The sequence below is a fragment of the Dromiciops gliroides genome, chromosome 3, assembly GCF_019393635.1.
Source record: "Dromiciops gliroides isolate mDroGli1 chromosome 3, mDroGli1.pri, whole genome shotgun sequence".
Lineage (NCBI taxonomy): Eukaryota > Metazoa > Chordata > Mammalia > Microbiotheria > Microbiotheriidae > Dromiciops > Dromiciops gliroides.
In genome coordinates, this window is record NC_057863.1 from 10,842,720 (window position 1) to 10,867,854 (window position 25,135).

At 45.6% G+C, this 25,135-nt stretch overlaps 1 protein-coding gene across 1 annotated transcript in view; it reads left to right on the top strand.

Annotated features, from left to right (window-relative positions):
* The first annotated feature begins 343 nt into the window (after window positions 1-343).
* The window catches only part of THAP4 (THAP domain containing 4), a 62,572-nt gene continuing 37,780 nt past the window's right edge, over window positions 344-25,135 (top strand). The window contains exons 1-2 of the mRNA XM_043996318.1: window positions 344-609; window positions 6,201-7,342. Of these exons, the coding sequence (XP_043852253.1) occupies window positions 533-609; window positions 6,201-7,342 (1,219 nt within the window). The 5' untranslated portion in view covers window positions 344-532. The remainder of the gene's footprint in view (window positions 610-6,200; window positions 7,343-25,135) is intronic.

Sequence of the window (25,135 nt, forward strand, 5' to 3'; positions counted from 1 at the left end):
GGGCGGGGGCGGGGCCCAGCATCCTCGCCCAGCCGCGGGTTCCTAGAGAGGAGGCAGCCATCCTGTTGTACGGTACGGTGGAGGAAAGGGGAGCCCGTAGGGGCCGGCCTGCCCCGACTGGCGGCGACAACAATGGCGGCGACTTCGACGGCCCCCGGAGCTCTCTGAGAAGCGAACTGGGATGTCAGGGCTCCTGAGCGGGTTCCAGGGACCGAGGCGGAGACGCGCGAGCGACGGCGGCCATGTTGGCGCGGGAGCGGGCGCCGCCATGTCTCCGTACGGCGGAGGCCCGAGGAAGCGGCGGGGGCGGGGCTGGCTCTCACGTCCCGCGCGCGCCTCCGCCTTGGGGCCGGCGCGGGCGCGCGCGCGCTCGCTCGCTGGCTTGCTGGCTGGCTGGCTGGCTGGCTAGCCGCTCGCTCGCCGCTCGCTCGCTGCCCGTGTCGGGTCCAGCAGTCTGTCGGTCCGTCCGTCCGCCCTCCTGCCGGGGCGGGGCGGGGCAGGGGAGGCCAGGGCCGGGCCGGGGCGGCCGGAGATGGTGATCTGCTGCGCGGCGGTGAACTGCTCCAACCGGCAAGGCAAGGGGGAGAAGCGGGCCGTGAGCTTCCACAGGTAACCCCGGGCCGCCCGGGCCGACCGACAGCCCGGGAAACTGAGGCCCCGGCGGGCGGGGGCGGGGGGGCTGCTCAAGGTCACGCCCTGGACCCGGGCCCTTCGGCCGCAGTCCCGACCAGCCGGCCACACCTCCTAATTTGGCTCTGTGAGGCCGCGGACCAAGAGAAGGAGGAGGAGGAGGAAGAGCAGGGGGGAGGGGGACTCGGAGGAGGAGAAGGGGCTCCCTCCCCAAGGGGAGGGAAGCTCTCCCCCATCCCCGTCCCCATCCTCGACCCCATCCCCATCCCTATCCCCATCCTCAACCCCCTCCTCATCCCTATTCGGGTCCTGGTCCCCATCCCCATCCCGGCCCCATCCCCATCCCCAGCCTCCCCATCCCGGCCCCGGCCCCCACCCCAGCCTCGTCCTCCCCCCATCCCCATCCCCACCCCGAGCTTTGCTCCCAGCCCCAGCTCCTCCTCGCTCCCCAGCCCGGCCCGGGTCCCCTCCGCTAGTACTTGGTCTCTTTCATCTTGCCAATTTCAGCAGCAGCTCCCGGAGACTTCCCCCGGGGAAGATTCGGGCCGGCTGGAGAGGGGGCCAGGACCCCCTCCAAGACAAAGAATTCCCAGGCTGTTGGGCTTTCCTTTTAGGTTCTTGTGGTGGTGAGGTCCCGCTTGAGTCGCTGTTAAAGCCTTCTAAAGGCAAATGATAACTTCTGCCAATACAACCAAGTCATGGTATGCCCCCCCCCCCCAGCTCAATGAAAAAAGCCCCACTAATGCCTCGCAGTCCTTAGAAACAACAACTTTTGCAGCGAAATGCATTTTTTGGAGTTGGCTTCTCAGATTTCTAAGATGGGCATGCTTCTCCCCCTCCCCATTTCCCCCCTTTCAATCAGGTTCTTCCTTTGTGTTCTCTGCCCTCCTTTTAATGTTCGCTTTTGATTCCTCAAAGATCACATCTTGGTTTCTGTGAGGAGGAAAAGGAGGGTGTATAACTTACTAGCACTTCCTGAATTCACACACCCTCCTCGGCTGAGGTGATTTTAATAGAGTGGGTTAAAAGGAAACTTTAGTATGATGTTAAAGGGAGTCAGCCGGTGCATCTAATTATGACGGCGAGTAAATCAACTTCTGAAGTGCCTGAAAGATATAAGGAGAAGCAATAAACCCTGCAATGAAGCTGCCATTTTGACAGCATCCTGTGGTAAGTGATGCTGCTAGTCTGTAGTTCTTCTTACTAAAAGTCAGAAGGTTTTAGCATCCTTTTAAGGTGAATTTCATGAGGTTTAGATCAACTTGATTTAACGTTATAATTTATTTTAATTTAAAACATCCATTTTCATGTATCTTATAAGCAATTTATTTCCAGTCCTCTCAGTTAAATTGTCTGAGCTCTCATTTGCTTGCTTTGGTCTTAAAACTGCAGGGAAGTGCCTTAAAGGCACAATGAACTCTTGGGACCTAGGATTACAGGATTTAGAGCCTAAAAGAGATCCAGACCAACCAATCACCTTATTTTACAGATAAAGAAACTGAGGGCCGGAGAAATTGTGATTTCCCCAAGGTCACACCGATAGGAAAAAGCAGAGCTGGGGTTTCGAAGCCATGTCTGTGACCCAAATCTAAAGCTTTTCCCCCAATACTAGGCTGACTTATGACAACTCTTAAAAATCACATATGTATATGTACATAAGAAATATATTGTACTGAGCTGTTGTCTCGTGCAAAAATGTTTATCTTAAATTTTAAGCTCCCAAGCTGTCCTATACCAGGGGCTCATTAACCCTCCACACTATCCAGTGAAAATGAGTAACAATTTAATATGTTTCTTTCTCAAGGTCTTATAGCCTGGTAGTAGAACTGGTTACACTAGAACTTGTTAGAGAAGGCTTCTGCTGCATTCCTTTGGAAAGTCCTTAGAAAATGTACACTCTGGTTCATCTTTGGTTTTTTTCTGTTCTTTAACCCTGTTTGCATGTTTTTGAATGAGGGTGACAGAAATGACTGAGTTTCACAAACAACTTTTTCAGCCCATTGATACCAATTCACTTTTTTCCTAAAAAGAGGTAAGGACACTGCCAATAGAATTGGAAAAATTCATAGCTGTATTAGACCCATAGAACTGGAAAGGACCTCAGAGGTCACCCACGAAGCCCAGCATCTTTATTTGACAGATGGGAAACTGAGACCCATTGAGCATTTTATTTTCTTGACATTGAATTATTTATTTTACTTTGATCCCTAATGGATCTTTGACTTCCATAATGCAGTCAGTCCTTTCACTGATGAAGACCCATCATATACTCTCTTTCTTTTTTTTTTTTTTTTTTTGCGGGGCAATTGGGGTTAAGTGACTTGCCCAGGGTCACACAGCTAGTAAGTGTTAAGTGTCTGAGGTCGGATTCAAACTCAGGTCCTCCTGAATCCAGGGTCAGTGCTCCATCCACTGTGCTACCTAGCTGCCCCTCCATCATATACTCTTTTTTTTTTTTTGGTGGGGCAATGAGGGTTAAGTGACTTGCCCAGGGTCACACAGCTAGTAAGTGTCAAGTGTCGGAGGCTGGATTTGAACTCAGGTCCTCCTGAATCCAGGGCCAGTGCTTTATCCACTGCACCACCTAGCTGCCCCCCCATCATATACTCTTAATCCTTGATTATCCTGTTTGGTTTTCACCCATGAGTTTCCATAAATCCTCAGTAGGGGATCCACCCAATTCAATTCATTATGTGTCTATTTTGTGCTTATGATGGGCCAGACAAAAAGCCAGGTGCTAGGGAGTCCAGGACAAAAAAAATAACTTTTCTTACCTTCACAGAGTTTAAATTTTACTTGAATGTAACCCAGTCAGTAGGGGCAGCTAGGTGGCTCAATGGATAGAATGCTGGGCCTGGAGTCAAGAAGGCTCATCTTCAGAGTGCAAATCTGGCCTTGGATACTTACTGGCTGTGTGACCCTGGACAAGTCACTTAACGCTGTTTGCCTCAGTTTCCCTATCTGTAAAATGAACTAGAGAAGAACATGGCAAAACCCTCCAGTGTCTTTGCCAAGAAAACCCCAGATAGGATCACAAAGGATCAGACACAACTGAACAGCAACAATATAGTCGATCAATCAACAAGCATTTATTGAGTACGTGCTGGCCCACCATGCCAGAGGTCTTCTTTCTCATTCTTTGCCAGTTTCCTGTGTACCAGTGCAGTAGTTGAGGTATCTGTTATCCCTCACTTACTCCAGGACTGGCCCGGCTCCTTTCCCAGCCAAACCCAGCCTTGATAGAGTTTACGCAACTTCATGTGACCCATGAAACAGATAAAATACTGATTTCCAATGATTTCCTTGTTATTCTAAAATATAGTCTAAATGCACATTCATCTTCAGTGATAAAAGAGTTAGGTGGGTTGGATGGCATTTGCCTGGTCCATAGCACATAGTAAGCACTTAATAAATGCCTATTTATTGGTTGACTTTATGTTTGACCCTCATTTAACAAATGTGTTACTTTTCAACCCTAGTAGCTTGTAGGCTCCTTGAGAACATTGTGGTATCCCTAGGACATAGCTCAATACCTTCACCTGCTTCAGTAAGTTAGGATGCGGATCTTCTTTCTCTCCTCGTAGAATGCAATCTGTCTGTGCTTTTCCTTCCTTTGAAGTCGTTGTCCACATGTTTTCCAGGAAGGAGTCTGCCCAGTGTAGATCTTTTGGCATTTCATAGGTACCACTGCCTTATTCAGTGTCTGTGATGGCCTTCCCCCCATACCTTCCTCATCTTATACCTGGACTGTTTCAGTGGTTTCTAGGTAGTCTCTGTGCCTCAGGTATCTCTCCACCCCAGTACATCCTCTGCTCAGCTGTCAGTGTCCATAGGTCTGACCCACCTAACCCTCCCTGCCTCCCCACCCCCAATTTAGGAAACTCTGGTAGCTTCCTCTTACCTCCAGGAACAAATATAAAACCCTGTTTGGTTTTTAAATCCTGCCCTAACCTGGCCCCTTCCCCCTTTCCCAGTGATCTTACGCCTTTCTCCCCTCTACAAAATCTACAGGAGTGCCTCTCTCCTTATCTCCTCTTCTGGCTGCGCTGGCTTCATTCCAGTCTCTGCTAAAGTCTAACCTTCTATGAGAAGCCTTTCCCAAACTCCCTAATGCTAACGCTTTCCCTCTGAGATTACAGCTCGCTGGAGTAACAGATCCCAGGAACTGGTCACATTATTCGAATTTTCCATAGAGTTGGAGTCAATTACCTCATTTTTCATAATTATTGCTTTACTTAGTTCAAATTCAAATACATGGGACCACTTGACCTTCTAGATTCCTTTTCACACTGACTCATTGTTCACACTCAGTGGACATAACTGCATCTCCACTTTGTCCTGTCTGTATCTTGTTTGTATATGGCTGTTTGCATGTTGTCTCCCTCACTGGGCCATGAGCCCCTTGAGGATGGGGTCTGGTTTTTGCCTGTCTTTGCATCTCCAGTGCCTGGCTCATGGTGAGTGTTTAATAAATGCTTGTTGACTTGACTTGGTTACATGACCAGCCTGCCTTCTTTTCAGATCACTCATCTCCTCAGTTATATTCTTTTTTTTTTTTTTAGTGAGGCAATTGGGGTTAAGTGACTTGCCCAGGGTCACACAGCTAGTAAGTGTCAAGTGTCTGAGGCCAGACCCGAACTCAGGTACTCCCAACTCCAGGGCTGGTGCTCTATCCACTGCGCCATCTAGCTGCCCCTCAGTTATATTCTTTATGCCACTTTGTGTGGCATGATTTAGATAATCATCAGAAATATGCTTCAGCCAGCTTCATACTCATTATATATTTCTTCATGACCCCTTTATATCAAAGCTATTCTGATTCTTTGGAAATTCTGTTTCTCCAAGATTTATGAGTATGAGATCCCCAAGAAAACATTTACATTAAAAATTGACCTGGGAGTAGGAAGTTAAAATGCTGAGCAAGTGCCATCCAGTCGGCTGTCTTCCTCCAATTCCTGCTCGACCCCAACTCGTTCTTGTCATGTTCTAGCTTTATATATTCATAGGCTAACTCAAAGGAGTGGCCTTCCAGTTTTGTGTCATAGTCTGGGTGATGGGGAGCGTTCATCAGTTGAGTTTTTCCATTATAGATTATTAGGATGATTTGAGTCACTGAGGTCCTATTTGAAAGGTTCTCTGACATTTTGGTGCTTGATGCAGTTAGAAGGCTATTACCTGTAAAAGAGGTGCCCACCTTGGAAAGACCCCCTAATCTAGAGGAAAACCCTTTTCTCTCTGAGGGATCTCCATCCTCCACGACAATGATCAACAGCTATGACAAGCCTCAGTCTGTTTCACCAGCCGCAGGGTCATTGAACGACAATAAGCAATATTTGTTGGATGGTTGATGTGATTATTAAGATGTCAAAAGCCACGCTGCTCTGTGATGCCAAATGAGATGATGCAGCTTGTCATTGTTGTTAGACTCAGGTGGCCCAGAGTCTGCAAGAAAATGTTATTTTAAGTGTTTCAACCTAGTAAAAACCGTTCGTTTGTTTTTAATCATTGAAATTTGTTGTTTCTTCCACGAATATAAGAAGTTTTTACTTATCACTTGAATTGTCTTACAGGTTCCCCCTTAAGGATTCCAAACGCCTGATCCAGTGGCTGAAAGCGGTTCAGAGGGATAACTGGACTCCCACCAAGTATTCCTTCCTCTGCAGTGAGCACTTCACCAAAGACAGCTTCTCTAAAAGGCTGGAGGACCAGCACCGACTTCTCAAACCAACCGCTGTGCCGTCCATCTTTCACTTGGCAGAAAAGAAAAAAAGTGCCCGCAGTCATGTCCGAAGTAGGAGGAAGGAGGCCGACCAACCTCCCGGGGATGTGAGGGAGCAGCAGGAGGAAGCCGAGGGTGAAGTCGACAAACGTCCACTGCTGGCTGTGGATGAAGAGCCGATAGCAAAAGAAGAGGTTGGCAAGATGGAACGAGCAGCGTCCCAGTCTGAGCAAGAGGCAGAGAGGCCCACCCTGCTTGAAGGGTCCCCAAGAACTTCCGCTGACAGTTTGGCCACAGAGCCCAGAGTCCCCAGAGAGCCCGCAAGACCCTCTCTGGGCAGCTGTACTGAAACACGTGCCCAAGCCGAGGCTTGGGACACAGACAAGAGCGGCATCTCCATCGATGACTTCACTCCTCCTGGGTCAGGGGCGTGTAAATTCATTGGCTCGCTGCACTCTTACAGTTTCTCCTCTCGGCACACGCGAGAGAGGCCCTCGCTTCCAAAGGAGCCGCTGGACAGGAAAAGGCTCAAGAGAGACATGGAAGCGGGCTGCAGCCGAGGCAGCGTGGGGCCTGGCACGTGCCTGGCAGAGGGCTCCCGGACGTCCTCCCTGACCGCCACGCCTCAGAAGCCCTCACAGAGCTCATCGGCGCCCCCGCCAGACGTCACGCCGAAGCCTGCCACAGAAGCCGTGCTTGGCCAGAAGGGAGACACGGATGCCAACCCCATGTCCATCAACGAGGTCATCATGTCGGCATCTGGGGCATGCAAGCTCATCGACTCGCTGCACTCATACTGCTTCTCCTCCAGGCAGAACAAGAGCCAGGTGTGCTGCCTGCGGGAGCAGGTGGAGAAGAAGAATGGTGAACTGAAACTCCTGAGGCAGAGGATAAGCCGCTCAGACAACCAAGTGAAGAAGCTACGGGAAAAGCTGGAGGAAGTCAGGAGGCTCACTCTCCCCTACCCGGACGGCCTCATAGCCCCAGACTGTGGTCAGTATCCCGCCGCCCACAGGGCTTTGGGAGTGGGTGGCCCTCGGGCTCCTTTCTTTCAAGGGCTTGTCTGTCTTAGACAGGGCTTCTTCCCATGTCCTTGGACCAGTAGCTGCATAGCTTCCGCTGGTCAAAAGTGAATGGGCTTGTATCTCAAAGGCATTTCCAAGTTGAAACCATTTCACAGTCGCCATTTTAAAGTAGGCTCATCACAACATGTCCAAAGCCATGCAAATGGATTGCAATTCATTTCAAAAATGGATTTGTGATTCATTTACGCACAATTCTGCCAGGAGATCTTGCATTCTGCTAAGGGGGTGTGCTTGATCAAAAAAGGGGGGGGTTGTTGATTAGGAAGCTGGGGTTCTGTCGAATCCAATACGGCATTGGCTTTCAGCATGAGAACCTTTCAGGGAAACAAATTGCCTCCCTGTCCTTAGGGCTGATTCATTCTGGGCACCGGTCACAAACCTGTTACAACAGAATAAGGAGCAGGGTAAGGTCCAAGGCTGGCTTAGCGTTGACATTTTTTATGGAGCAGTCATTTGGAGGGAACGCTTTCCCTTCTTTTAAAGGTGGGGCTAATATTTCATTGCGTGAGGATAGTTGGTGAGACAAGGTGAGACCATGCCTCTGTTTTGTTCTTGGATAGAAAACTGTCATGTTTGTCTGCCTGGGGAAGAGAACCCAGTTGGGTTTCATTGATTTTTTTTTTTTTTTTGGTGGGGCAATGGGGGTTAAGTGACTTGCCCAGGGTCACACAGCTAGTAAGTGTCTGAAGCCGGATTTGAACTCAGGTCCTCCTGAATCCAGGGCTGCTGCTTTATCCACTGCGCCCCCTAGCTGCCCCTTCCCAGTTGGGTTTCAGATGTTCTTCTCTTCATCAACTGTGTTCTTTGTTTAATTCAACAGAACCGCTGTCAGTCACTTTTATGTGAAGGCCCCTAAATACTTTCCATTTTCGGAGCTCCCAAGTCACCTGTGCTCACAATACAATCCCGATGACTGCAGGCAGATGGGACGTTGAGAATCTAGGATAGCCATTAGCTTCTTAATATGACAAGTGAGGGCCTAAAGAAAAAACCCCGTAAGTTCTGAGTAGGGAAAGCAGTTTCCTTTGCTTCAGGCATCATCGTAAGGGATCTCAGGTATCCAGGCTAGCCCATCCTGGAGGCCCGGCTCCTGCTCCAACCTTCACTCCGTTGTGGACTATGCTGCATGCTAGGTAGCACAGGGGACCCCAGATTTGGACAAAGAGCTGAACACTTAGGAGTGTGGGCAGGAGACAAAAAGGCAAAAACCTCAGATGATGGGAATGGGTTGCCTTCTATAATTAACCCGTTATTCATACCACAAACCCCTGTCAAGTCTGAGAAGACTGTCACCGGGAATCAGGCGAGGCTTCCAGGAGGAAGTGGCTCACACAGATGGCGAGGAATCCGTGGGCAAAGAAGCTGGGATGGCATTCTAGGCGTGGGGCAGGAAGGGGACCCATTGTGCTGACTCACTGTGGGTAAGAAGAAGATAGGAGGCTGAAAAAATCAGGTGGCACCGGGAGGGCTTTGCAAGAGGGAGAGTGAACTTTACTCAGAGGGCAGTCAAGAGCCCCGGAGGACTTTTGGGCCCTGGATCTATGCATAAGCGTAATTCTTGTGGCTGCAGTGGAGAGAAAGCAGGATGCACTTCTGTGAGCTCAGGGTCATGGCGCAGGGTGGCACGGAGAGTCTGCACGGCGGGGAGAGCAGCAGGGTGCTGGGCTGGTGAGATCCATTGGATCCTAGACCTCCAGGCAGAAGGGGCCCAGGAGAGCTCTCCCAGTTTCCTCACTTGATAGATGAGACATCTGAACTGCCCGTGACTTCCCCTAGGTCACATGGGGAGCACATGTCAGGCAGGATTTGAACCTGATCCCTCTGACTCCAGAGCCAGGGACCGCAGTCTCCCCTGACTAGGTCTTGGAAAGGTCAGAGGGAATGGATACCAAGAGAGGCCTCTGGATTTCATAATAAGGAAATAATCAGTGAATTTAGAGCATCTTTAGGAGAACAGAGAAGTCAAAGGAAGCCGGACAAGGTGGTGTGGAAGATGTGGTCACTGAAGAAGGAGAGGCATCAGCCCAGACAACTACTGAGAAATGTAGTAAGAGAGGGATGAGACTGGCTGAATGGGGGCAAAGAGGCTGAAGGGACTTTTTCTAGAGTTTGGCATATTTGTGGGTAGATGGGGATGATCCAGTGGAGAGGAAGATGGAAACTGGGCAGTTGCTCCAGCAAGGTTCTGGAGAATGAGGATCAAGCATGACGTTGAGGGATTTACCCGTGTGGGGAGCAGGGTCCTGCTTCATCTATGACCAGAGGGAAGAAGGAAGAGGTGATCATAGTGAGGGTGCTGTTTTGAGGAATGAAGTAAGAGGAGGAGGGCTGGGCAGAGGGCTGATGTAGCTGACATGATAGATATCTCCAGTGAAGCCCACGTCTTGTTGTGAGAGGATGGTGGAGTTAAATTTGGGGGAAGAAGAATGCTGTCGATACAGTATATTTAAAATTCAGCAGTGGGTTTGACCTTGTCTCTCGAGCTTCTCATGTGGACAAGATGGATCGATGTGCCCTGGATCCTAGTACAGTTAGTTGTATTCAGAACAGGTTGAATGACTGGACCCCCAAAGCAGTCGTTAAGCGGTTGATGTCAGCTTGGCAGGAAGTTTCTGGTAGAGCACCCCAGGGATCCATTATTGACCCTCTGCTGCCTAGTGGAGCTTTATGCATGACCTGGCCAAAGGTGGCCTTGTCAAGTTTGCAGATTAAAGCCAGAAGGAATAGGTGGAATATGTGATGATGGTTTCCAAAAACATCTTGATGGTCTAAACCAGATTGGATGAAACTTAATGGAGAGAAATGTTCAAAAAATTCACTTCCCGAGTCCCAAATCGGGGAGGTAGGGCTAGACAAGAGTGGCTGGGAGAATGATCTGGGGGTGTGGTGGCCTCTAGTTTCAGTATGAGGGTGACATGACATCCCAGAAAGCTGCAGCATCTTTAGGCACGGCATAGAAGGAGGTAGATGAGAATTGAAGTGGACTTTGCTCTGCTCAGATCAGACCATGTCGAGGGCATTGTGTTGAGCTCTTGATGCTGGAAATTGGGAACTGTATAGACAAGTGTCAGGGTGACCAGTATGGAGACCGTGCCACGTGAAGGACCTGCAGAGCTTTGCTCAGAGAAGAGATGGTGACATGGGAGGGACATGAAAGGTCATCAGGTGGAAAGGGAGATGCGTTTATTCTGCTCAACTTCAAAGGACAGACTTGAGGACAGAAGGTTTATGTAAAAGAGGAGCCTCTTTCAATGCCCCAGGTGGGTCGAGGGGGAGCAGTAACCAGTGTAGGGCCATAGCTACATAGTGAGCCCACCTCCTCCTCAGGCACCATATGTCTTAGATGATGCATATGTGCTTTTTTTGGGTGGGGGGGCAGGGTAATGAGGGTTAAGTGACTTGCCCAAGGTCACACAGCTAGTACGTGTCAAGTGTCTGAGGCCGGATTTGAATTCAGGTCCTCCTGAATCCAGGGCTGGTGCTTTATCCACTGCACCACCTAGCTGCCCCCCCCCCATATGGGTTTTTTATGCCACTTAGAATCCTAGGTATTTGTTAGTCATCTGGGCAACTCTCTAGGACTAGAACTGGTAGAGAAAGGGCTAGTCTTCAGGGTCAAGTAAGCTCTCCCTGGGGACTCCCCACTCTGCATTGTTCTGTGGTTTGCTGTGATTCTTACGAGTTAGCCTATTATATGGCCCCCTATGAGATTGTGCCATTACATGCACCACAGGCGAATATTGGTTTTAAAGTTGGACTTCTGTAGCAGCGAGCAGTCTAGGGGAGTTGTAAACACTGCAGTTTCCCAACTGTTGTATGTCCTGATCACCTGATAATTCATTTCAGGACACAGCTCATTGTCAAAATTGACTGTCTATGTACCCAGGTATATTCTCATTCTCTCTCTCTCTCTCCCTCCATCCAATCATCTATCCATTGATGTATATACATATATGTACTTGTGTATTTATGTGTGTTGTATATTTACATAGGCACACACAATATACATAATATATATAAGACACATGTCTATGTCTTAGCCTGGCCAAATTACAGGTTGTGTCCGAGAGCTTGACAAGTCTTGATGGACAAACTCAACAAGCTGCCGGTATCTGGAGACTATACATTTTCCTTACACTTGGTTTTCTAGGCTGATAAATGCTGTTGGACTGACTGATTTTGGTCTACATAGTAGAATGTTCCAAGCACAGATGCTGAAAGACCAATCAGGTCAGATTTACAATGCTAGAATACTAACAGAGGAAGATGGTAACCCAATTTTTGAGTAAAAATTCACGTACCTCATGAATTCTTAGACTATGACAAGGATGAGATTTTCACAAATTTACCAATTAACACCTGCCAGCATTCAAAACAAATGTGTATTCTTGATCCCTAATAAAAACAAATGAGGAAATTAACCATTGTCATAAATAGACGTTAAGTTAATACAATATTTAAGACATTCTGATAGGCGTTTTAGTTACGAAAGTGGCATGACGTGGTTTTTGTTCTCCCGAGGATAATCAGATTTGAGAAGGCTCATCTTCATTCTTGTGCCTTGAAAAGTCTTGGCTTTGTCTGGAATGTTTAGAGAATGTGGTTGAAAAAGTTGAGGAAAAACAACTTTAGAACCATGTAATAATTGGTTTTCATAGGATTTGCTGTTGCCTTTATAGGTTTGGTAATTACAGCTAAGAGAATATAAATGAAGAAAACTGTCTTTTTCATGGATGCTTGACTGATAAGTAAAGGTAACTGCCCCAAGATGTATTTCTGGGACAAATAGCCAGATTCTTCTAAACACGATTTCCTGAGATATTAGTGCAGTCCTATTCAGTTTTGCTCAAACAAACAAATAAAACCACCTCCTAACTGTTTTTTCTTCATATTCTTTAATAGTTTTGCTTAGATGTTTTTAATCAATTTAAAGAGGACACTCAGTTAAGTCAAGATTTAAAGAAATATAACCTCCTTGGTATACTTACAGTCTACTAATTTTCAGCTCTTTTCAATCACTTAACCTAATGCCAGCTTTCCCTTGGGTAATTGTCTTTTCAGTCAATAATGATTAGGATGTTTTTTCTATTTTAAAATTGTTAATGTTTACAATTTTAAAAATTATGAACTTAATCACCAACAATAAAACCAAATAATCCGCTTGTCCCCAGAGAGAAGAGCTAGGAGCATTGATTGGGTCGAGGTTGCAAAAAAGATCAATTTAAATGTGTAGAAAATATATCTTAACAATATATAACAACGTGGCATAGAGTGCCTAGGGAGAAGGCAGTCAGTTCTTCCCTTCCCTCCCCCATTGGGTATGTGATATCAGGGATTCCTTTTCAGGAATGATTGTAGAAGATAGTTACCGAGGTGCCTTCCAACTCAGAAAGTCTGGGGGTTTTCAGTGCTCAAGCTAACCAACATACAAAAAGCCTGAAATCTGACATAAAATTACTAGCATTTAACAGAATGGAATCAAGCAGATCAACAGAAAACAAACAAGAAACGTGTTTGCTCTGCGTCCCTTTGCAAGTCAGGCTGACGCTGGGCTCCCTTTGGCTTCTTTACTTCCTTAAAGTTGCCTTTTGGGACTTCTGCATCAGTTCTCATTCTGCCGGTCTTGCTTTGTGTGACTTTGTTTAGGTCCCACCGTGTTTCTTTACAGCCATTATGGTCATTAATGGCTTCATGAGCTGGTAAATTAATTTCCTTTAATCATTCTGTAATCATATGATGTATAGGTTATTTACCTATTAATTTTTATCATGGATAGATTTAGCAAATGAATATTTTTAAACAACTCTGAATGTTTGTGTACGACCAGAGCCTTTTTTCATTTTCATAATACCTTTAGGTTAAAGTCCCAGTAATTCGGTCATTCAGAAGTTTGTTCTTCTTTGTCTTTCGTTCTTGAAGAGGACTGTGACACTGGGGTGATATCATAGCTTGCAGTGAATTGCATTTAAGTGAGGGAGGGTTGTGCCAGGTCACCAACCTCACTCTTTCCTCCAGAACCATCTGGTCCAGTGGCAAGATATACACCAGGACAACTGGAGATGGCCCTGGATGCTTTAAGGCATTTGGGGTTAAGTAACTTGCCCAGGGTCACATAGCTAGTAAGTGTCTGAGGTGAGATTTGAACTCTGGGTGCACCACCTAGCTGCCCCAGTCAAAAGGTTATGAATGAATGAATGAATGAGTATGAAAGGAATGAGTTTTATTAATTTGTCGTAAAGAAATTGCCAGGTTGACCTCCTCCTACATTCCCACCAATAACTTTACTTTGGATCATGTTTGACACTTGCCATCCCAGTCATCCCAATGTGGTATCTTGAGTGCACCTTCATTTGTATTCCTCTGATTGTTAGGGGATTTGAGCATTTCTTCATGTGCTTATTGCTAGTTAGGGTTTTCTCCCTTGAAAACGGATCTTCTTGGGGCAGCTAGGTGGCGCAGTGGATAAAGCACCGGCCTTGGATTCTGGAGTACCCGGGTTCAAATCCGGCCTCAGACATTTACTAGCTGTGTGACCCTGGGCAAGTCACTTAACCCCCATTGCTGCGCAAAAAAAAAAAAGAAAGAAAAGAAAAAGAAAATGGATCTTTTTGTTGTTCTTGTTGTTTGACCATTGTTTCATTGGGGAGCCCATATTTCTTGTGATCCAAGGGGAATGGCTTCTTTGCAGAATCCTGTTTTCTGTTTGTAATTAGACCCATGATTTGTCTGTAATCATTTCATATATTTGCTTGACTGACAAAGATGTTTCTCTTCTCTGTAGTTGTGACAGATTATTTCTTTTATTTCTTTCAGTTGCTTATTAGAGCTTTTGGCCTATTTACTTTTTTTTTTTTAGTGAGGCAATTGGGATTAAGTGACTTACCCAGGGTCACACAGCTAGTAAGTGTTAAGTGTGTGAGGCCGGATTTGAACTCAGGTACTCCTGACTCCAGGGCCGGTGCTCTATCCACTGTGCTACGTAGCTGCCCCCTGGCCTATTTACTTTGAGCTTTACAATTGCTAGGTTTGCCTTTTTGTCCCTTGTCCTATTAGAAGTGAATACATACTTCTTATTCTTCATATTTCTGTTTCCATTTCAAAAGTTTAAAAGGATCCTCTAAACAAAATTGTTTCAGATGAACAGGGCTCGGTGCTTCTTTGGCTTGGAGGTTGCAGAGCTTTGCTCTGGGATTTCTTTGCTCTCATCCCCTCTTCCTTCTCATGCTGCTCCGCACCCTTCTCCTTCCTAGTTCTATCAGACATCCTCCCAAAACACTTAGGAACATTGATAATACAATACTCTGCGGCTTCTTACGGTGATGGCAATTGATTTCTCTTTCCTTGAGAATTGTTTTAAGTACTTTTAAGACTTCCTGGAAGAACTGATGTCTTGATCATTTTGAAAAGTACGATTGCCTTTCAGATGTGATCTCTTCCTTTGAAATCGGATATGGCATTTTGCTGTGTAGCTCATTCTGAAGTTATAATCCATGCTCTTTAAATTTTGTATATATCACAATTCACATTCTCCCCTCACCCACTGTCTTCTTTGATAAAGCCTACTGTGATCCTGATGAATGTTTCCTGGTAAGTAATTCTTGTCCTTATTCTCAACAAATTGAAGTATTTTTTCCTTAAACATTATAACAACAACAGCATGTCTAGGAATCCTGATTCTTGGGGTTTTCTCTGGAGATTCTTTTCATTTGGCAGCTTGTTTTTTTCTTATTCTGGGAAGTTTTATCTGATAGTTTCCTGAAATATTGCATTCACATTTTTAAAAAATACATTTTCTGAAGTGTCAGCCACCCTCAGACTGTGACATCTGGACTCTCTTTCAACTACAGCCTGTGAGTTTGCTTGTTTTTAGTTTGGGGATAATTCAGAGTTTGGGTACCTCCTTTTCTTCTAGTTGATTTGTACTGGGTAGAAGCATCTTCCTCGGGATCGATTTTTGTTGGTCGAGTCTATTGATCCATCAATCTTTGCTCTTTGCATATTTTAATTGTAGTTTAATTCTCCCATAATTTCTTTTCAGTGTTAATTTTTTCCCTAATTTCTATGAATGTGTCATTTATTCATTTGAAGATGTCACTAGGCAAACATTGCCTTGTTTCTCTCTGACTTCCAAGTGTGTTTCCCACCAGGCTCTGTTATGGGTTCTCCCCCCCCTCCCCCCAACTCTCACTCTCTTGCTCTCTTTCTCCCTTCCCTCTCCCCCCTCTCTCCCCCCTTCTCATCTGCTCCTATAAATTCAGTGATCACCTCTATGTTGATGACTTCCAAATTTCTTTCTTCAGGCCTCATCTCTTGTGAACTCTGGTCTCATTAGGGTTAGAGTTGGAATTAGAGTCAAAGTTAGGGTCAGGATATGATGACCACCTCCAGCTGGGCGTCTTAAGTGCAACAGGTCACAAATGTAACATATTCTTTTCTTTCCTAAACCAGTCCCTTCTCCAAACCTCCCCCTTCCTGTTGTAACGATTGGAATGATGCCACCTGCTGGAGAGCTACTGTAGGAAAGCTCTGCCTTGAGGAGAAGGCGTCTGAGGGCAAGCCATGTGGTTTTCTTTGGCATCAGGAAGTGACATTTGTTCGTGGGTACGGTCTATAAAAGAGGCAATGCTTGCTTTCTTGGTCTCTTTCTGGAGGACCTCGGCGGGGGTAGGGGTGGGGGGGAAGAGCTGGAGACATTGGCTCCCTGAGATAGCTGAATCTAGGCCTTTCTCTCTCTCTTCACCAAATTCTTGTTCTCCTTAATAAATGCTTAAAAGTCTAACTCTTCAGACACTTGACACTAGCTGTGTGACCCTGGGCAAGTCACTTAACCCTCACTGCCCCCCCCAAAAACCAAACAAACAAAAGTCTAACTCTTGCTAAAGCTTATAATTTATTGGCGACCACTCATTAGATATTTTAGACAGACTAGCTAGAATTTTAGCTCCTTATACTATTAAGGAAGCCACTGCCTCACCGTCAACCAAGCCTGCCGTCTTTCCAGTCATACTTGGTTATTCCTTCTCTTCCCCTTCCCTGTCTATTCAGCTCTCGAGTCTCGGGGGTTTTACAGCCATACTGTGTCCCCCATCCATCTCCTCTCCACTCCCATGTTCATTATCCTAATTCAGGCTCTAGTTCCCTCTTGCTTGAACCATTGCTCTAGCCTTCTAGTTGTTTTCTCTGTCTCTAATCTCTTTGCTCTCTGATCCGTTCTCCACATAGCTGCCAAAGTGATATTCCAGCAGTTCAACAAAACTAAGCAATACCTCAAAGACACAGGTCTGATCGTGTCACTCTTGCTTAAGGCTCCCTTTTGCCCATGGAATAAAACACAGATTCTTCAGGCTGGCCTGCAAACTCTCCTAATCTGACTCCCATGTCCCTCTGAAGACTAATTTCATATGACTCCCCATCACAGCCTCTCCATTCCAACCCAGCTGACCTCTTTACTGTGCCCTGAATTCCATAGCCCATTTCCTACCAATTTGTCTCTGAAAAGGCTGTCCCTTTGATAGGGATCCCTCTTCTCTCATCTGTGATATTAAAATTGGGTATTAGATCATAAATCTACCCTACTTAACCTTTCCCTTAATTTATCTCCCAGACTAGTAAATGGAAGAAGCTTCTGGTTTTCTAGATAGAGCTTTTATTGTATGGTAGTCACAAGGTGATGTTGATTAGAAGGATAGGAAAGTAGAAATACAATACAAATCATCTTAAGTCTAGGCTTAGTCTATATTCCATATAAAACTCACCAAAAGCGGAAGGCCACCTTTGGGGCGAGAGACCGAGTCAAGCGCGTGCTGTTAACCGAGAGCCGGACAGAGTCAAACTCCAGTCCCCGTCTGTCTGTGCAGTGCAGCCAGGAGACCAGCAGAGCAGGAAAAAAGGCCCACTTCTGTTCTCTCCTTGCCTTTTAAGCTCGCACCCCGGAAGTCGAGTGCTCAGCAGGCAATCTGGCGTGCATTGCAGATGGACTGGTGTGCATAGCTCATCTGTTGGTCTCCTCCCCAAAAGGGTGGTCCTAAAAAAAAACTGGCGTCTCTCCATTATCTAACCGACTGTTAAAACTTTTTACCACACATCTTTGCCTCTTGGAATCCCAAGCTTTCTTCAAGACTCAACCAAGAGTTCCCTTAGATTTTGAACCTTTCTTCATCTCCCCTCTACCCCTAGTTGTTCTTGCTCTCCTTTTTCAAATTACCTTGTATTTGTTTATCTGGCTATCTCAGGGACTTTTGTCTTTCTAACTCTAGCACCTGACTCAGTGCCCTGCATGTGACAAATGCTAAATAACCTATGTTGGATTGGATTGGTTTCCATTGTTGGTGCTTCTGGCACCTTTGGTGACTCGTTTGCTCTATTATACCTGCAGTCCCCCTAGCTTCACCTATTTTCTGTGTTTATTGAGGGGTTTTCTTGTGGGGTATTTTCTTCTCTTTTCCCTAGAAGTCTCATAACCCTAAAACAAAACAAAAAACAACCCAAATAGAACCACCTGGGAGAAGAAAAATGGGTTCTTTGCTTCTAGACCCCTCTACACTCATTTTCCCATGTAGTATATAGCTGTTAAATGTCTGTTATTCAATGTATTTACTATCCATTTTCCTTTTGTCACCTGCCTTTTATAGGTCTTTCATGAATTTGGTGAGTTGGTCAAAATGTGGATGCCAGAGCTGATAAAAAGTGTGATGTTCACCTGGATGAAAGTTTGGGCTGTGTTGATAATGCTTTTGTGATAATGAGTGATCTGTGGTTTAAGTTTTTATTGGTATCTTTTATTTTCATTCCAGCTTCACTTCCCAACATGTTCCTCTCCCACCTAGCAAGTCATTCCTTATAATAAAGAACAGAAAAGAAAGGGAAAAACAGAAGTTCAGCAAAACTAACCAATGCCTCAACAGGCTCTGATGTATGTCTACAGTTGGGGGAGGGATATTTTAAAGGCTGCATTTAACAGTGAACATAATACAAAATAAAATTAGGAAATGTCCTAAGAAAAAGGTAAACAATGTTTTAAAATGTTAACAGTATTTTTAAAGATTTTTGTATACTATGTTATCATTTTACTGATAGTGTTTCAAGGCTACTGGATAAATATTTTTAAAAGTGCAAGCCTAAAAACTCAGTGAGAAGTACAACTCTAGATATAATAAAGAAAACATATTTTATCTTGATACTGGATTAGAAATTGTTACCAGATGCCGAGAGCAGGAATCAGGGACGGAACATACCATAGATACTAATACAAGATTCATTGCTAAATAGTAACTAAAAGAATATCAAGAATGGTGGGAAATAAAATAGGCATTTAGAAGTCTTGGTAGAGGAAGAGACATTAAAGTAGGGAGGGAAGGACAGAAATCTTGCTAATGCCTAGGCAGGAAAGTTGGGGGAAGAGGGCAAATCTGAAAATAAGACAGACCATCTTGGGCCTTCAGAAACCCAAGGTAGGACAGCCTCTGAAGTATACCTGGGACAGAGCTAGCAAGGACCACCCCTTCAGAGGCACCCTTTTTTCCCACCCCTACTTCTGAGACTCCCAAAGAAGACTATATTAGACGGCAAATGGCAAGCCTACATATATGGGCACACACACATACCCACCCACACCCACATAATGTGAGCTAGGGATCCTGTTGTTCCTTCCCCCTACTGTGGTTGGAGATAGATTTTTTTTTGTTCCATGGACCTTCCTCAATGAACTACATAGTTTTTGCTACTGTTTCTTTGAATGATTTGTCAAAATGGTTTTGTAACGATTGGAATGACGCCACGTGCTGGAGACTTGCTGTAGGAAAGTTCCACCATGAGGAGAAGTCCTCTGAGGGCAAGGCCATGCAGCTTTTCTTTGGCATCAGGAAGTGATGTTTGCTGGTGGGTACTGTCTATCAAAGCTACCAGTCAATTAGCTTGGAGCTGTGTGTGTGTGTAGATGGGATGTTCCCAGTTTCACAGGAGGCTTGTGGGAGGAAAAGAGGGCGAGACTGGCTCTCTCTCTTTCTCCAGGACTCTCGTGGAGAGTGGAGCAAGAGAACAGTAGCTCCCCAAGATAGATAGATGAATCCAGCCTTTCTCTCTCTTCACCAAATTCTTATTCTCCTTAATAAATGCTTAAAAGTCTAAACTCTTGCTAAAGCTTATAATTTATAGGTGACCATTCATTAGATATTTTAGACAGTATAGCTAGAATTTTAGCCCCTTACAGTTTTTTAAAAACGTTTTTTCTTTGCTAACTTTATCATAAAATAACTTCATTACCAATAGCTTTACTAATTATGGTAATATGGTATAGTTTTACTTGAAAGCCCTCTAATAGACAAGGATGCTGGCTGAGTTACTTCTTCTAATTTGGCCTTTGTTTCTAGATTCACGTGCATTCAGGAAGAAGTGAGCACATCTTGATTCTTTATTACATCATGTTTATGCATTTGAACATATTTTAACTCTCTACTTTTTCTTAGCTATTTCACAATATTTGTTCTGTAATATTGTGCCCTAATTTGTAACTCTGAAGTCATTGGTTTGTTCTGGAGTAAACACTGGCTAGCATTTAGCTTTTCCTGTATTCTCAAAAACTATGCTACTGTCATCTAAGTTTTAGCAGGGCCTACCAAACTGGAAAGATTTCAATTATGGTCCCCAAAATAGACAGTTGTACAAAGACCATGGTTTTAGCTAAGCACAGAGAAATTTAGTCCAAAAGAGTGACCACTAGATGGGGTATGTGTGTGTCAAGGCGGGGGTTGGGGGGGAGGGTGGAAGCTCAGGAAGCCAAATTTGGAGGGGTTACTACTTACATGAGTAGAAGGATTGTCCACATTGTGGAACTCAGGATTCAGAGAGGCCAAGAGGAGGAGAGGATGTTCTGAAAGAAAGATTATGGGGAGACAGAACCAAGATGGCAGAGGAAAGGCAGCGCCTCACCTCAGCTCTCCCCCAAACCCCTCCAGATATGTTTAAATCATTCCTGGAGCAGCAGAACCCACAAAAGGACAGGGTGAAATAATTTTCCAGCCAGTGACAACTTAAAAGGTCTGTGGTACTGGGATGAGAATGTAGCGCAGTCCAGCAGAAGCCACACCAGGGCAGACTGGACCCAGCAAACCAGGAGCAGGAGTTATTGAATCGGTAGCGGCAGCAGCTACTTCTGGAACTCTCAGTCCACAGACAGTAAGAGGGTCGAACAACTGGTCAGAAGGAGATTACAGGGGGTCTGTTTGCTAGCACTAAGGCAGGATTCTGTTGCTTTTCCCATATACAGATCCAGGTAGCAGGCTTGGGAGGCAGTCCTAGGATGGGGAGGAGCACTGTCATACCAGAGCTTGAGACCACAATGGAGCAGGGAGCCTCATCACAGGCCAAGAGAGTAGTAAACACACCTCTCCTTTGATCATATCACCTTGGAAGAACTGAAAACTTAGAAGTCTCTAGAAGTATCTCTGAAAACAGCTGTGCAAATCCCCTGAAGCTTGGGATGGTGCACTCTCCACCCAGGAAGCAGAGCCCTCCTTTAAGAAAGAGTTAAAAGTCAAGAAATAGGCTGAGAAAATGAGTAACAAAAAATTCTGACAATAGAAAGTTACTGTGGTGACAAGGAAGATCAAAATACATGCTCAGAAGAAGATAACAGAAGTCAAAGTTCCTACATTCAAAGCTTCCAAGAAAAATATGAATTGGTCCCAGGGCATAGAAAGGCTCAAAAAGCACTTTGAAAATAAAGAGAGGTAGAGGAAAAAAATGGGAAGAAAAATGAGTGTGATGCAGGAAAATCATGTTTAAAAAGTCAACAGTGGGGCAGCTAGGTGGCACAGTGGATAGAGCACCGGCCCTGGAGTCAGGAGTACCTGAGTTCAAATCTGGCCTCAGACACTTAACACTTACTAGCTCTGTGACCCTGGGCAAGTCACTTAACCCCAATTGCCTCACTTAAAAAAAAAGTCAACAGCTTGGTAAAGGAGACACAAAAATACTGAAGAAAATAACACTTTTTTTGTTTGTTTGGTTTTGTTTGTTTGTTTTGTTTGTTTTTTGCAGGGCAATGGGGTTAAGTGACTTGCCCAGGGTCACACAGCTATGGGGAAGCTAGGTGGTGCAGTGGATAGAGCACCGGCCCTGGATTCAGGAGGACCTGAGTTCAAATCCGGCCTCAGACACTTGACACTTACTAGCTGTGTGACCCTGGGCAAGTCACTTAACCCCCATAGCCTTGGAAAAAAAAAATACTAAGGAATAGATAAGATCCCCAGAGAAAGAACTAATGGTGCCTGAATACAGATTGCAGTACACTTTTTTCTTGATTTTTCTTGATTTTTTGGGTCTGTTTTCTTTCACAACATGACTAATATGGAGATGTTTTGCATGACAAAAGAAAGAAAATATTAGGAGGTAGTGGTAGAAAGGTTAGAATTATTGGCTTGGCTTTGGACAAGTCATTTCATATTTCTTGGCTCCAGTTTCTTCATTTTTAGAACTAAGCACAAGGACCTTATGCCATAGAGAAGAGAAAGATAGTTGGACATATGCAGTAGTCTGTTGGAAAACATTTAACAAACAGCTCTTTTAAAAATTGTATGAAACATTTTAAACTTTAGTCTTAATTTTCTCCATAATTTTCTTGTGGTAAAAATAAAACAAGGGGACAAAAGATTATGAGTAGACTGATAGTTAACTGGAGCAGAGTAACTCTATGGAATAGCGGTGCAGATAAGGCTAGATTGGTACAGGGGATGTCTGGTGTGGACTTGATTATGTTATGTATGGGCAGGGCTTGAAGGAGTTTGAGAAGCAGAGTGAAATTGGTATTTTTTAGAAAGATTATTCTGGTTGTTGGGGGTCCTAAAAGGCAAGGAGACCTTCTGAGCAGACTGTCATAGTGATCTGCCTCCGGACTGAGCAGTTCAAGTCACATGATCTCCCATGTCTGCGACCTCCGTATTTTCTCTGACTCCTCCTTTAGCTGGTCACCTAGAGAGTCCTAATGATTCTCCCTCTGTGAGATCTGTCTGGGCATCTCCGCCCTTCTGTTTCCACCACCCCCACTGTAGTGTAGCCCATCATTGCCCTTCATGTGAACTGTTTCAAGAGCTTCCCGGCAGCTCTCCAGCCCCCCCCCCCAAAGTCCCTCTTTCTTGCTGCTGCCCGAGTTGTCATCTTCACGTGCAGATCTGCGTGTGTCACTCTTTTGATGGATCTTTCAGGCCCTCTACAGCCTGGGACTACCTCCCTTCTCTAGCCTCATTCCCTTCTGTTCCTCTCCATGTACCTCATGCCCCAGCCATAGCAGACTATACCATACCGACCTTATGTGTACCCATCACACAAACACGAGCACATTTTGACTCATGTTTTTCCTCTGCCTCAGCTATTGCTCTCTCCCTATTAACTGGTGGAATTCTTTTTTTTTTTTTCCCTTTCCTTGTGAGGCAATTGGGGTTAAGTGACTTGCCCAAGGTCACACTGCTAGTAAGTGTCAAGTGTCTGAGGCCTGATTTGAACTCAGGTCCTCCTGACTTCAGGGTCAGTGCTCTATCCACTGCACCACCTAGCTGCCCCAATCTGTGGAATTCTTATCCATCCCTTAAAGCCCAACCCAAATGCTGCCTCTTCTGTGAAGCTTTCCCCGGCCCCTCCTCTTGGCCCTGATCTAGCATTTCATTGGTCAGTCGGCAAACTTTTATTAAACACTTATCGTGTGCTAGGCACTCTGCTAGGCACACAGCTACAAATGGAAAGATGGTCCTGCCCTTAAGGAGCTTACGTTCTAAGTGGGGAAACAACTCAGAAAAGAAAGCCAAAGCGGGCTGGGGTTGGAAGTGTAGAGAGGGGTCACTGGAGCTCTCAGGCTGGAGGTACAGTTGAGGAAATCCAGAGCTCAGCTCTGGGCTAGGCACTGTGCTGGGCACTGGGGATGGAAAGAAAGGCCAAGAAAGTCCTTGCTGTCAAGGAGTTCTTGGTCTAGGGGCAGAGAGCACGCAGACAACAGTGTGCAGACAAGGTGTATACAAAACAGATGGAGAGGGCTGCGATGTTAGCTAGCACTGGGAGAGATTGAGATAAGGAGGAAGAGCCCTCCAGACCTGGGGGCAGCCCCTGGAGGTGCCTGGAGATGGGAGGAGCAGAATGGAGGCCAAGGCCCTTGGATCCCAGAATCCATGGGGATGAGTAAGGTATAAGAAGATTAGAAAGGCCTGAGTGTGACATGGAGCTGCTGGCTTACCGAATGAGGAGTGGGGTGACATGGTCAGACCTGCGCTTTAGGAGGATCCCTTTGATGCTGAATGGTTGGAGTGGGGAGGTACTGGAGGTGGGGACACTCACCAGCAGGCCATTGCTATAATTCAGACCCCAGGTGATGAGGCCCTGGACCAGCATCACGGTAAGGCCTGAGGAGAGAATGAGGCATATGTGGGAGACATTATGAAAGTAAGGTTGACAGGACTTGGCAGCTTATTAGAGGGGGGAGTCAGAGGGAGTGAGTTGAGAATGAATGACGCCCAGATTATGAGCCTGGGTGACCACCTCAACAGTACTAGGGTTGTTAGGAAGAGGGGAGTGTTTGGGGGAAAGAGAATGAGTTCAGTTATTGGCAGGTTGAATTTAATATGACTTTGGGACATCCAGTTTGAAATGTTGAAAAAGTAGTTGGAGGGGGCAGCTAGGTGGTGCAGTAGATAAAGGACCAGCCCTGGATTCAGGAGGACCTAGGATCAAATCAGGCCTCAGACACTTGACACTTACTAGCTGTGTGACCCTGGGCAAGTCACTTAACCCTCATTGCTCTGCAAAAAAAAAACAAAACAAAACAAAACACACAAAAGGGTAGCTGGAGATGAGACTGGAGGTTAGGGCTCAGCGAGTAGATCTAGGAATCATCTGCATTGGGATAAGAATGGAATCCATGGGAACAGATGAGATCAGCAAGTTAAATAATGTAGAAGGAGAAAATATGAGGGAAGAGCCTATGGGACACCCAGGATTAGCTGTATGGAGCTCCAGCAAAGGAAACCAAGGAAAGGTCAGACAGGTAAGAAAAGAGCCAGGAAAAAAAAAAGAAAAAGAAAAGAGCCAAGAAAGAGCAGCATCACGAAAACCTAAAAGGGAGTATTGAGGAGAGGGTGGTGATGGAGGCTGCAGAGAGAGGTGACTGGGGACTTTGGGAGAGAGCAGTTTCCATTGAGCCAGAAGTGCAGACGGTTATGAAGAAATTGAGAAAGGAAGTGGAGGGCAGTTGGTATAAATGGCCTTCTCAAGGAATGTAGCCACAAGAGGAAAGAAAGGTAGGAGAGCCTAACTTGGGGGGAGGGGGGCATGGCCAGTGAGAGTTATTTGAAGAAGGGGAGACAAGGACACATTTTTACACAGTCGAGAAACTGCTAGTAGACAAAGATTGAATAGTTTAGTGAAAGTAGGAAGGCTAGTGGGGCAATCCACTGGGGAACAGCATGGGATCACTTGTGTACTTGGAATGATTCCTCTTGACAAGGAAAGGAGCCACTTACTTATGGAAGAGAAGGAAGAAGGAAGAGATTGTGGAAAGCATCTGAACACTGGGAGACAGGGATTAAAGGGGACTTTTTGAATGACCTCAATTTTTCAGTGAAATGCAAGGCGAGGAGCTGAAGGAGTTGGGGGGGGGAGCAGCACCTTTTCTGGACATTCTCATCCCTTCTCAAACCCCTGTGAGATTTAAAATTGGATA